At 44.3% G+C, this 12,641-nt stretch overlaps 1 protein-coding gene across 2 annotated transcripts in view; it reads right to left on the bottom strand.

Moving 5' to 3' along the window:
- Positions 1–839: 839 nt before the first annotated feature.
- ASB11 (ankyrin repeat and SOCS box containing 11) overlaps positions 840–12,641 on the bottom strand; it is a 34,713-nt gene continuing 22,911 nt past the window's right edge. For both annotated transcript variants that reach the window (XM_056131249.1, XM_056131250.1), the window contains exons 5-7: positions 12,120–12,254; positions 9,138–9,329; positions 840–1,373 (exon numbers count right to left, since the gene is read on the bottom strand). In XM_056131249.1, coding sequence (XP_055987224.1) covers positions 1,249–1,373; positions 9,138–9,329; positions 12,120–12,254 — 452 coding nt within the window. In that variant the 3' untranslated portion in view covers positions 840–1,248. The remainder of the gene's footprint in view (positions 1,374–9,137; positions 9,330–12,119; positions 12,255–12,641) is intronic.

Below are 12,641 nucleotides of genomic sequence, written 5' to 3'. Positions count from 1 at the left end.
TATCTCTCTCCACACAGCACATGTCAACCAATTACCCTACAGGTGCTCAAAAGCCATTTGGTACAGATTACAATAGTGTTTGTCAACCTAAGCACGTAGTGACTATTTTGGCCAGGGAATTCTTGGTTGTGAAACTCCTCTGTGCATTGTACGATGATTTTTCTGCATCTCTGATCTCCTTCGACTAAATGTCAGTAGCAATCCCCAGTGTTAGAACCAAAGATGTCTTCAAACTTTGTCAAATATCCTTACATGGAGGGTTAGAGGTAGGGGGAAATTGTGCCCAGTTGAGAAAGATTCAGAAAACTTGGGGAGAAGAGAGGGAAACAGAGTCCTGAAACTAATTTTATAATCATTAGAAACAAAAAATGCTCTTTTGAAACAAAATAACTATACTAAATATATATTATATTTAGTATAGATATAAAAATATATCTTATATATAATATATAATATAATATATAAATATAAAATATACTATACTAAAATTACTATAGTCACTGAACCATAACAGTGATCCTTATAATTCTCTTTAGGGCCTGGGTGTGGAACAAAAAATAGAACACAGGCTTTTCATCTGTTCTTTTACATGTGAGGCCCTGGGTTCCATCCCTTGTACTGTTTGGTGTGCCCACACTCCCACCAGTACCAGCAATAGGCAAAAATAAATCCATTAAATACCCACCAGAGGTGATGAGCAAGAGATTCCAGTCTCTGGGTGAGCTCATATCTCCCCATATCTCTCTTATGAACTAGGACATCAGTCACTGGAGGCATCGATTCACTGTGATTTTAAAGTATTTAGCTTTTGATATACATAAAAAGGCAGGGCAATCAAATAATAGCAGAGATTTATTCATAGAAGGAAAGAAAGGGTAAGGAGGACAAAACTAAATCAGAAACCCATCTCAGAATACTTAACATTCATCATGATCTTATTCACCCAGATTTGCACATTCCTCCACAATATTCAGAATATTGATGTTTATACAACTAAAGATAAGAAATCATCAAAAATCACTTCTTATTTTCACCCTACTTCACAGGTTTAGTTTTGAAATTTCTTAACAATAAGAGCTAAAAAAAACATTTCTGGTTGCCTTTTGCTTAATGAGAACATTAACCTACCCATTCACCAAAGATTTCTTCTAATTGACTTAGCTCAAATGAAGATACTGAGAGTCTCTTAGGCATCTACACTAGGTTACAACTGATTATTTCCACGTTTCTTCCAATGGAGAGTTGATACTACTGATACAGAAGGAATCTTTCCAGTGGCTCTGGCAGACAGAGTTGGCAGACCGTTTGATGGCATGGTCGACCCAAGCACTTCCGGACGCACAGGCGGCAGAGCTTGGAAAGAGTAGGTGGGCCTGAGGAAGGAAGAAAAATAGTGTGGGTCCACTGTATGGGGTTGGGGTTGGTGGTGGAGGGGCAATGTGAGGGCAGAGAAGAGGTTGAAGCTCCCTAGATGTTTAAGAGAGGCTTGAACTATGTAGAAATTAGTCAAGAACTAGACTCTAAAGACACATAGGATCCCAAATAGCCTCTTTGGGTGGGGCCATGTTTCTTGAAGTCTGCGAGAGTAATTAGTAATTGTATTATAGGGATGATAACTCCCTTACCTATCTAGAAGAAGGCTAACCAGAGACAGATTAGGAACGCAGTATATGGTCCAAAGGGAATTTGCTTCATTTATTTACTGCATGCACCAGACTGACTGAGAAAACAGTAAAGAGTCATCATGCCCAGGGCTTAGAATGGCTTTGAGTTCTCAAGAAGGATAAGTTTTGAAGCATTGAAAACAGGATTGAGTAGACTGAATGGGCTTCTAGGGGGGAATGCTTCTATCCAGGGCCATTTGGAATGTTCCATTCTTTCCTAACCTGACTTTTGAAGAGAGATCTCTTCAAGTGGATCCACAAAGTTTCCTCTTCAAGAAAATCCTACAGCCCGTGAGAAATGGTGGTTGCAGGTGCCCATAGCCAGATAACACCGGGATTACTGCTATTAGAGGAATTGGGGGGTGTTTTAGAGGCAGAAAATGAGATGAGATCATAAGAGTGAGACAAGGCCAAGGATCGGGGGAGTTGTCTTGGGCCTAATAGGAATGTAATTGAGCCCCAGAAACCCCTGATAAGAGTGAAGGACAAAGAGTAACAAGACCCTCCCAGCCCAGAAAATGTGCAGACAGGCCCAATATAGCCTCAGTTCACTCACCTCATTTAACAACTCTTTATAGTATGATTATCTTTGTGGGTTTTGTCCCCTGTAGAGGACTTTTCTGTACACATTATGGATAAGCAATTTGATTATATAATCCACATGTGTGAACTATTCACCTAAGGCCCACCTAAACTCGCTCCCCAGTGTGACGCAATCACCTGATTCACCCTCAGACTCTACTAGGAAACAGTAGTGCTTGGGCAGTGTGGGTCAGCTCCAATTCCCACAGTGAACCCACTTCTAATCTTTGGAGCGTTCTATGCTTAAAGGGATGTCAGCTACAATTTGCGGGGTCGACACACTCCCCTCTCTGGAATGTCCAATGCTTAAAGAACCGCCTGATTTGTTGCTGTGGAACTGGTGTGAGTGTGTGAGATCTTTAATTGTTTGCTGATGAAACACAGGAATCATCACCCAACTGGTCTACACAGTGACATCCTGGCCACATCTCCGTGTTGTCTGGTGCCCTGGTTCAGATGACCACACACAGAGTGCCTGCTGGTTGAGGTCATCTGTGCTTTCCTCTCTTCTGGGTGGACCCTTCTGTCCTTTTCTCTCCTGCCTCTCCTACTCGTATTGAGTTGGTCTCTTTGCCTTGTGTCTGAACACTCGAAGAAAAGTTTTGCTTTTCATTATCTTTTCAGCATATGATGTGGCACAAAAGCCCAGCCTGTTCTGAGAATGTTGATAACTTATCCTAAACCTCTTGCCCTGGATACTGAAGCCTGAAGAAGTAACGAAATAACCCATCTTGTTTCTCCTGCCAGACTCTGAGCTCCATGACTGTCTCCTTATTTCTGCTCATGACCCATTTTTTTTATATTCCTCCCACCATCTATAGCACCTTCACTACACAAAATTCACACTGACAATTGGCCCCTGAGACTCTGTCAAACTTGGTTCCTTATGGGCAACTGAGGTCAGGAAATCAACTGGGTTACTTGGCGTTTTCTCTTATGTGCATGTTTTTGGTCCCTGGGAAGGATGCTGAAAGCAGACAACTTCACCCAGGCCCCAGGTTCTGTGGGACAAGCTGGTTCTCATAAACTCAAACCCCTTCCCTTCCCACAAGGCAGACAGAGCAGTCAAAAAACATTTGACCTTCACCTCAGTTTAAACAACTGAAATGTTTCTCATGTTCCTCCCCTAACTGGAACCTTCTTATTAACTTATCTTGCACCTGCAATACTGAAGCCTTGCTGACTTCTGCAGCAGGTCAGTTTTGCTAATTGGAAACCAAAGAAACAAATCAGAACAGAGTCCTTCTAAAATATAATGTTCTAAAAAGAAAATCATCTTTGACTTGTGGTGTTGGCTAGAAAGGGAGCAGAGGGCTTGCATGGAAGGTGGAGAAAATTCTGTTCTCACCCATTTTATATGTGTATAAAATATTAAATTATAGATATAATATTAAAATATATATTTATATATAAATTATGTGTGTATAAAATGGGTGAGAACAGAAAGATTAAAAAACATGGTGGGGGGCTGGAGCGATAGCACAGCCGGTAGGGGGTTTGCCTTGCATGTGGCCAACCTAGGTTCGATTTCCTGCATCCCATATGGTCCCTTGAGCACTGCCAGGAGTAATTCCTGAGTGCAGAGCCAGGAGTAACCCCTATGCATTGCCGGGTGTGACCCAAAAAGAAAAATAATTTAAAAAAAAACATGTTGAGGTTATTTTTTTTTTTGATAAGAGAGGGCAAAGGACAGGAGTTTTTACATATAGAAAGGGCAAATGAAATCATTTTCCAAAAGACAGAATAAAGTTGAAACTCAATCAATCAATACGGGGCATGTATGTGGAGAGAGTCCTTATGAAAGTGTGGTCAAGCTGCACTAGATCAATGGGATGTTTTTTAGCCTAACCTTAAATGATTTTGGTTGGAAATTGATGTTTTGTTTCTCATAAGCTTGAAGCAATTTTTCTCACTGAGTTACAACCTGCAGCGGCATCCTGATGGGAATGAGAGAGACAGCACATCTCGTCCCAGGAACCTCGGGCATTAGCGCCCAATCCCAGGCCCAGAGCATCTGTGTCAGGGATCACGAGGATGGGGTCATTGTGATTTACCTCACAGGAGTAGAGCCCCTTGTGGGGCTTGGACCGTGATGGCATTGTGAGAGGGTCACCCTAACTCTTGATCTCTTTTCAGCCTCTCCTTGGCTTTATCTCCCCCAGACGGGAATCCAAATCGCTAAGCTTTCCTCTGACACACCCTTGGCTTTATCCTTAAGATCTGATCTGCTTTTGATCCTGTTATGCTTAAGAAATACGCAACTCATCTTTTTCTGTAATCCAGCCTGGCCCCGACATGAACTAGAAAACCAATAAAAGTGGCCATCTAATTGTAGACTTCATCACAACACTATTTTATAACGTGATCTGTTGGACAGGAAGCAGGGGAAACGGCATGAAGTTCCTTATGTGCAGGTTTTCCTTGCCTCAACAGAAAAAGAATCCCTTTACAAAACTTCTAGGTTGGACTCAGTTCCCTAAACTCACCCATGGTTGTCAGACTCTTGCCAAACAACATCTATATCAGAACTGTCTTCATCCAACCATACAACCACAAGCACTCCTGGAGGAGTCTGCTCTAGTCTATCTCCTCTCATACCCCTTCAACTCTCACTTCCCTTTATCCTACTCTTCCATCTTCCTCTGCCTTTCCTCATTCTGGTCTCAAAGGTGTGCCCTTTAGTGAAATCTTCCACCATATTTGGGCCCCAGTGGATTCAAAAATTCTTTTACCATCTTAGAACTAAAACAGATTAAACAAGACTGAGTACATTCTCAGCTGAACATGCCAAATCCTGTGAGTTTTTTTCAACATTCAACCCTGGTCTATGAGTTGTCCTAGAAGGACATCATGATTATCTTAGATCAAACACTACCAGAGACAAAGATATGAATGTGGGGGTGGGGGGGAGGATTAAGATGAGGGGGGCAGCATTTCTGGTCACGGAACCACAATGGACCTTATAAGGAATGGTTTCAAGCTCATTTTTTTTGTTTTTTTAAACTGCTTTATTTGAACACTATTTTTTAACCTTTTACACTTTTTCAATCATTATAGCAAGATTTAGGAAGGACTATTAATGATCTTTGATTAATAGCTTACAAATATTCAAGTAATTTTTCAGGAAAGTTATAGGTTTGTATGAGGAAGAACCAGAAACATGTGCAGTTGAGATACATGCAGAAAACATGCATCACATGTACATAAAATGGTAGCGATGCATCACTGGTAATATGGTTTTTTGTAAGGTAATGAAGATCAAGGAGATGAGAGTGGAAATGGGTTCTACTGCAGCCTTTTGTTCCACTGGCTGACTGTTTGTTCTATTGTCTGGCTAGGGTGTGGGATCTTTACTAGAGCAACAAGTTATCTTCAAGTTCCTCTCTGGCCCAATCATAGCCAATAGAATTAAACAGGGCATCTTCTCCCAGAAAGACCGGGACAGACCCTCTAAGCCATAAGCCTCAGGCTGTTTCTTTTTAGTCAAGCTCATTTTTGGGGTAGTTATTAAAGAAGGCCTTTGGGTTAATAAGGCTAAGCCATGCCATTACTCTAAGGGATCAGCCATAAGCCAGGAACTCGAGGAAAATTCCATGGTTTTCTAGAAAAAAGGCAGAGGTAACTATACTAATACTGGCCTTAACCCTTTGGAGGGACTTGTTACATTGAGGGATAAGTTTTTATTTCCCAATCTTCCCCCTGACATATGCAGCAAAGGCAAACCCTCATTGTATGGATTATTATCAGCAGTCACTGATGCCTTTTACACTCGACCAGGAAAATGAGGCAGGAATTCACCCCAATGCCGTATGTCCACCTAATCCACCTTAAGTCCACACTAAAAGACAATACTGCTTGGCCATAGCTGGTCCGCTCTGGCACTTGGGCGACCCACTCCTCTCTCCAGAATGTACTGTGCTTAGATAACCCTGTGTGCTTTGTTCTGGAACTTTTTTGTAGATGTTACATTCAATTCTTTGCTGATTACATGCAAGAACTGAGGACTTTCGTTACCCAACCAGATCATGTGGTGACATCCCTTCACCATCCCTGTGACACTTGGATTGCTAAGGAGCATCTGTGTGATAGAATGCCACCTGGGTACCTGTACCTGTGAGGTGAGTGCATCAGCATCCTGATGTTACCTTCAGGCTTCCTGATAACCCAAAATTGCCACTGCACTAGACCACAACAACTCGAGACCAAGTTTCCCGAGAAATTAAATGGCCAAAAGTTAGGTATGTAGGAGCCATACCCACAAACCATATCCAGTTCAGCTATGCAAGCTCGTTTATCGGCCTTGCTTCAGAGAGAGACTCATAAATAAATCTCGAAAGAGATAAAAAGCAGCAATTAATCTCAAATGCACACAAGATCAGGGAAAATCAGGGGTAGGGGTTGGGGTCAGCCTAGTGCCCACTCAAGCAGAGTCCCCAATAGCCGCTTGCTCCTACAATCCAAAATTGCCGTCATGCCCCTGGTCGGACTCCACCATCTCAGGATGGACCTCACTGAGATACCAACCTCTTGAAAATTTGGGTATGCAGGTTTTGTGACTGAAATCTCCAAGTTTTCTTGGGGGTCAGGATGGGCTACCTCTCCCACCTCCCTGTACATCCGGAAGCCTCAGCAGTCACAGCCATACCCCAAAGCTACTCCAACCTTACCTTCCTGATAAAAATACTGAACACCCTGAACAAACACGATGACCTCTTAGTACCTGTATTGCAAATCATGATGCACAAAAGGGGAGAGAGAGAAAGACGAAAAGTGCCTGCCATAGAGACAGGCTGTGGGGGGTGGTGGGAGTTGAAGGATGGTGAGAGGGAAATAGGGGACATGGGTGGTGGGAAACATACACTGATGTAGGGATGGCTGTTGGATCACTGTACAACTGAAACCCAGTCGTGAACAGCTTTTGTAATGGTCTGTCTTAAGGTGATTCAACAAAAATTTTTAAAGAGAATAAAAAACCCTACTACTTTTTAAAAAAGAACCAAAGAAAGCCACCTTGGAAGGCACTTGATCTTAATTCTGAACCTGGGAGGCAAGTGTGGACAATATGTCTACCAGGTACCCAAGCACAGCTCCTCTAGAAAGCAGGAATCAATCAGGCTTGGTCTGCCCTGAGAAGTTGCCCGGGTGTAACCCTGACGTGACTGATTGTTCCTTGTCCAAGAACAAAATGGTTATATTTACTAAGCTAGAGAACAGAAAGCATTGCTTACGAGATCTGCAGATTGTGGCGCTAGAAACAATTCTTTCTCTATTTCTTTTTCTCTCTCCCTTTCTCTCTTCTTTCCTTCTCCCCAAGTGGCAGGGATAAAGTCCCAAACCCCACACACGCAAGGTGGGACAACTATTAGAAATCATATTCTCCTCAATGCCTCTTTTGCAAACCACAACACCCAATAGGAGAGAGAGAACAGAGGGGAATGCCCTGCCACAGAGGCAGGGTGGGATGGGGGGATGGGGGTGGGAGGGATGCTGGGACCCATGGTGATGGAGGATGGGCGCCGGTGGAGGGATGGATACTCCATCACTGTATAACTGAAACCCAAGCACAAAAATTTGTAAGTCTACAACTGTACCTCATGGTGTTTCACTAATAAAATATATATATATATAAAGAAATCATATTCTCAGCTTACACTTGAAAAAGAACTTGTGATTCTAAAATGGGAGCTGGCATGGAATTCTTTCAAGGGGTTGAAATGAAAGAATAATTCTTGGGGCTGGAGCGATAACACAGCGGGGAGGGCGTTTGCCTTGCATGTGGCCGAACTGGGTTCGATTCCCAGCATCCCATATGGTCCCCCGAGCACCACCAGGAGTAATTCCTGAATGCAGAGCTAAGAGTTTCCCCTGTGCATCGCCGGGTGTGACCCAAAAATAATAATAATAATAATAATAATAATAATAATCCTCAAAGGCCTGAGCTCTGGGGAATCCTCTAGACTTGAGGTTAGTATTTAAAGTGTGGTTGCTGATCAGTCCAGTAGATTTCCTCAGAAGCCTGTGGCCATGCAGAGCTCCGAACACTGGGACACTGACCCAGCCCTGGCGCAAGTCCCCCAGGTGGTTTACGTGTGGGTTAAAGCTCTCGAAGCACTGAACTAGAGTCCCCTAAACTGGGGAACCCTCCAGAAGATATATGGGATGGGCAGATGGCTCACGAACTGGAGCTGGTGAGTGGAGTCAAACCCAACCCCCGAGAAATTGTTTTGGAAAAAGTTAGGATTGAGGGGTACAATCTGGAGTCAGACTGCCTGGCTCAAATCCTAGTTCTTCTCCGCAACAATGTGAAGCGTTTCAAACCCATTGCTTTGTCTCTCGTTTCCCCCCCCCCCCACCCCGCCCCGCCCCTTTGCAGCTGGGGTTCCTCTAAAGTTCATGGGGCTTTCAAGCCTGAGGAATTTCAGGAGATTAATCTGTGTGTAGAACTCAGCTGAGAGATTAATCTGTGTGTAGAATTCAGCTCAGCGCCTGAGCAACACAAAGCTGGTGCGATGGTCTTGACTATTCTCCCAAGCATACAAGTGGCCCACACGAGCTCAGATGCCACTCTTTGTGCATGGACAGAGTGTGTTTCTCGGTTGCAGCTGGAATCCAGAGCATCCCCAGTTGCGCTGGCCCAGGGTGGAAACCCCAGCGAGGCCTGATGGGTACAGCCCACCCTCTCTCTGCGGCAGAGAGCAGGCGACCTCGCTGGCCATTTAGTCTGGTTTCTCACATACTCTGTGTCCACCCTGTAATCTAACCCAGGACTCTTCCTTTTCCCTGAATCCCCTCCCAAACATCACCAGGCTGTATTGGGTCTAGTACATCCTGTCATTATGCCAGGACAGCTAGCCACAATTCAACTTTTCCAGGTGGAAACCAAGTTCTTACCTTCCTGGAGCAGCAACGTCTGTTCCACGCTGCTTTTGGGAGTCGCTAGATCCAGGGCGTTCTTGCCCTGAGCGTTTCGGCATGTCAGGTTAGCTCCATAGTCCAGCAGCAGCTGGACGATTTCTGCACTGGACTGCCTCGCGGCGGCATGCAACGGGGTGTCCAGCCACTGGCCCTGATCCACGCTGGCCCCTTAACAAAGCAGATGGCCACAATTCAACACCAGATGTCAATGGGGGATGCACGAGATAGGGGCTGTAGATAAAGGACCTCTCAAATGTCATGGCATAGGTCACATCTCTCGGGGAACGTGACTTAAGCTGAGGACCCCAGCAAGCCCTTCTATGGGTTTCAAAAGAAATGGGGCGGCATGGGGGTGGACTTGGCTCCCACCCTGTTGTGTTCAGGGACTATTCCTCATTCTGCGCTCAAGAGCGACCTCTGGCGGTGCTAAGGACCAAATGTGGGTCCAAACAGGACAAGCTGTATGCCTTCTGTAGTCTCTCTCCAGCCCCTTCCAAAGTATTTTCATAGGGACCATATCTGGTGGTGTTTGTGGGGGCGTGTGGTATTTGTGTGGGCTGGGATCAAACTCAAGGTCTCATGCATGCTAGGTATGTGCTTTGCCACTTGAGTCCAAAATGTTTTGATGATAAACGTGAACACACATAATCATTTTATTTGCTTGATTTTTGAGCCACAACTGGTTCAGGTATCCCAAGGATGTAAAAAAGCACAGTAGAAATGATATTTGTACCTATATGTTCATTGCAGCACTGTTCACAATAGCCAAAATCTGGAAACAACCCAAGAGCCCTACAACAAATGACTGGTTAAAGAAACTTTGGTACATCTACACAATGGAATACTATGCAGCTGTCAGGATAGATGAAGTCATGAAGTTTGCTTATAAATGGATAGACGTGAAGAGTATCATGCTAAGTGAAATGAGTCAGAAAGAGAGGGACAGACATAGAAGGACTGCACTCATTTGTGGAGTATAAAACAACATAACATGAGGCTGACACTAAGGATAGTAGATACACGGGACAGATAGATTGCTCCATAGTTGGAAGCCTGCCTCATGAGCAAAGGGGAGAAGGCAGCTGGAATAGAGAAGGGATCACTAAGAAAAAGATGACTGGAGGAACCAGTCGGGATGAGAGATGTGTGCAGAAAGTAGATAAAGGACCAAACATGATGACCTCTCAGGGTCTGTATTGCAAACCATAATGCCCCAAAGTAGAGAGAGATTATGGGGAATAATGTCTGCCATGGAGGCAGGGGGAGGGTGGGAAACGGGGGGTTATACCGGGGATATTGGTGGTGGGGAATGTGCACTGGTGGAGGGATGGGTGTTTGATCATTGTGTGATTGTAACCCAAACATGAAAGTTTGTAACTATCTCACGGTGATTTAATAAAATTTAAAAAAAAAACTGATTCAGGGGTTAATGTGGTGTTGGGTGTCAAAACTGCAATTCCCAGATGTCAAAGCACGCAACCCAGACCTTTGTACCATCACCCTGACCTCATTATATACGTATTTTAAAGGCTTTGCTTGCGTTCCCCTTTGAGCTTTGGAAAGTCAAATTATTTGAAGATTTTTAAATGTAATTATTTTGGACTGGGGGCAAGTAATGATGATCAGGGTATTAATTATTTATCTTATTCAAGGTTCAAATATAGATTTCTGAGCTGCTCGAGGGAATAGAGAGTGGGCGGCAAATTTCAAATACCCCAGAATTCTCACTTAGATGTCCTTAATACCATATGTATCTCTGTATCAGTGACTAAATTAGGGTAATATAACAAAAGTAAAATTTCAGAGCTGGAGGGGCTGGAGCGATAGCACAGTGGGTAGGGCGTTTGCCTTGCATGCAGCCAACATGGCCAACCCAGGTTCGGTTCCCAGCATCCCATATGGTCCCCCGAGCACCGCCAGGAGTAATTCCTGAGTGCATGAGCCAGGAGTAACCCCTGAGCATCGCCGGGTGTCACCCACAAAGCAAAAAAAAAAATTTCAGAGCTGGAGAGATCGTCCAGTGGTTAGGGCATTTGTCTTGCACCCACAAAGAAGGTTAAGTCCCTATCAACACATATGGTTCCGCAAGTCCCACCAGGAGTGATACCTGAGCACAGAGCCAGGAGTAAGCTCTGAGCACCACTGAGTGTGGCCCCCAAGCAAACAAAATTTCAAGACATTTTAATGTTCCTGGACTCTGTTCCTATATATGGCTTTTAGGATAAAAATAAATTATTAAACAACTTATCAAGTTTAGTCTTAAAGTGATCCATGGCAACTGTCTGTTGTTTTCACTCTCCAGTATTTTCCTAGTAACCAACACTTAGAATTCTCTAGGAAACGGTCCCTGTAGTTCCGGTTCAGTTTCCAGAGAAGTGCACTGACAGTGTCACTGAGATCTAGGGCTAAACCACTCTGGGAACTGCATTTCCTTGACTATCAAGACTGGTTCTGAGATAAGGATGACATTCAAAAAGAGCTAATGAAACGCAATTTCAACACCCTGTCCTCAGGACTCATGGGAAAGAAACTCTTGTTCTCTTTCGAACCCACCAAAGAGAATGGAATTAAGAGCAGAGGGACCTGAACTAAGAAATACAGACACTTATTCCCCGGGAGAAGCTCTGTTCTAAGCAGTCATACAGCAAATGCTATCAGAATTTTGTTTAACCCGGGGCAGGAGTGACAGCCCAGCGGATAGGCACTTGCCTTACACGCAACTGACCCAGGTTCGATCCCTATCACTCCAGGTGGTCCCCTGAGCACCGTCAGGAGTGATTCTTGAGTGCAGAGCCAGAAGGAACCCCTGCACACTGCCAGGTGTGCCCCCAAACCAACAACCAAAAAAAATATCTTTAAAAGAATTTTGTTTAGCTTGACAAAAACTTTCTTTCTGAAGCCATGGAAAAAACAACATAGTTCATAGATACTGCTAATGAAAAGATTTCTAGGAATTACCTAGTTCTAGAAGTTTCTTCACACACTCTACCTTCTGGTAGGTGCAGGCCACATACAGAGGTGTTCCAAGCTGAGGCAGTTCTTGGTCAATGTCGGTGTTGTTTGCGAGCAGAATCTCCACACATTCAACATGACCTGGTGGAACATGACAGGGTCACTCAAGCAAGGGGGACATGGGTTCTGCACGCCACTAGAGGGTGCTCTTCTGTAGTTGGCTCAGGAAATAACTTCGATTGGGGTGGGTGAAAGAAACCAGGGGCAGAGAATCTGAACTCAAACGCCCCCCAAATAAAACCATTAGAAAACCAAAGTGAGCTGGTGTCACCCCTACTTAATCCATCCATGAGCAGCCCTGGCAACACCACCAACTCAACAAAAATGAAGGGTTCCAAGGAGCACAGTTGAAATCACCGTGAAGGATGAAGCCACGGGGTTATAACTGGAGGCTACTAGACTCAGATGGGAGCAAGCGTCAGCCTGGCACTGCTGTGAGAAGACACTGCTCAAAGGAGAGATAGCACA

Source organism: Sorex fumeus, unplaced genomic scaffold (genome assembly GCF_029834395.1).
Source record: "Sorex fumeus unplaced genomic scaffold, SorFum_2.1 ptg000086l, whole genome shotgun sequence".
Lineage (NCBI taxonomy): Eukaryota > Metazoa > Chordata > Mammalia > Eulipotyphla > Soricidae > Sorex > Sorex fumeus.
The sequence above is the reverse complement of the archived record's forward strand: the minus strand, read 5'-3'. Positions and strand labels throughout refer to the sequence as shown.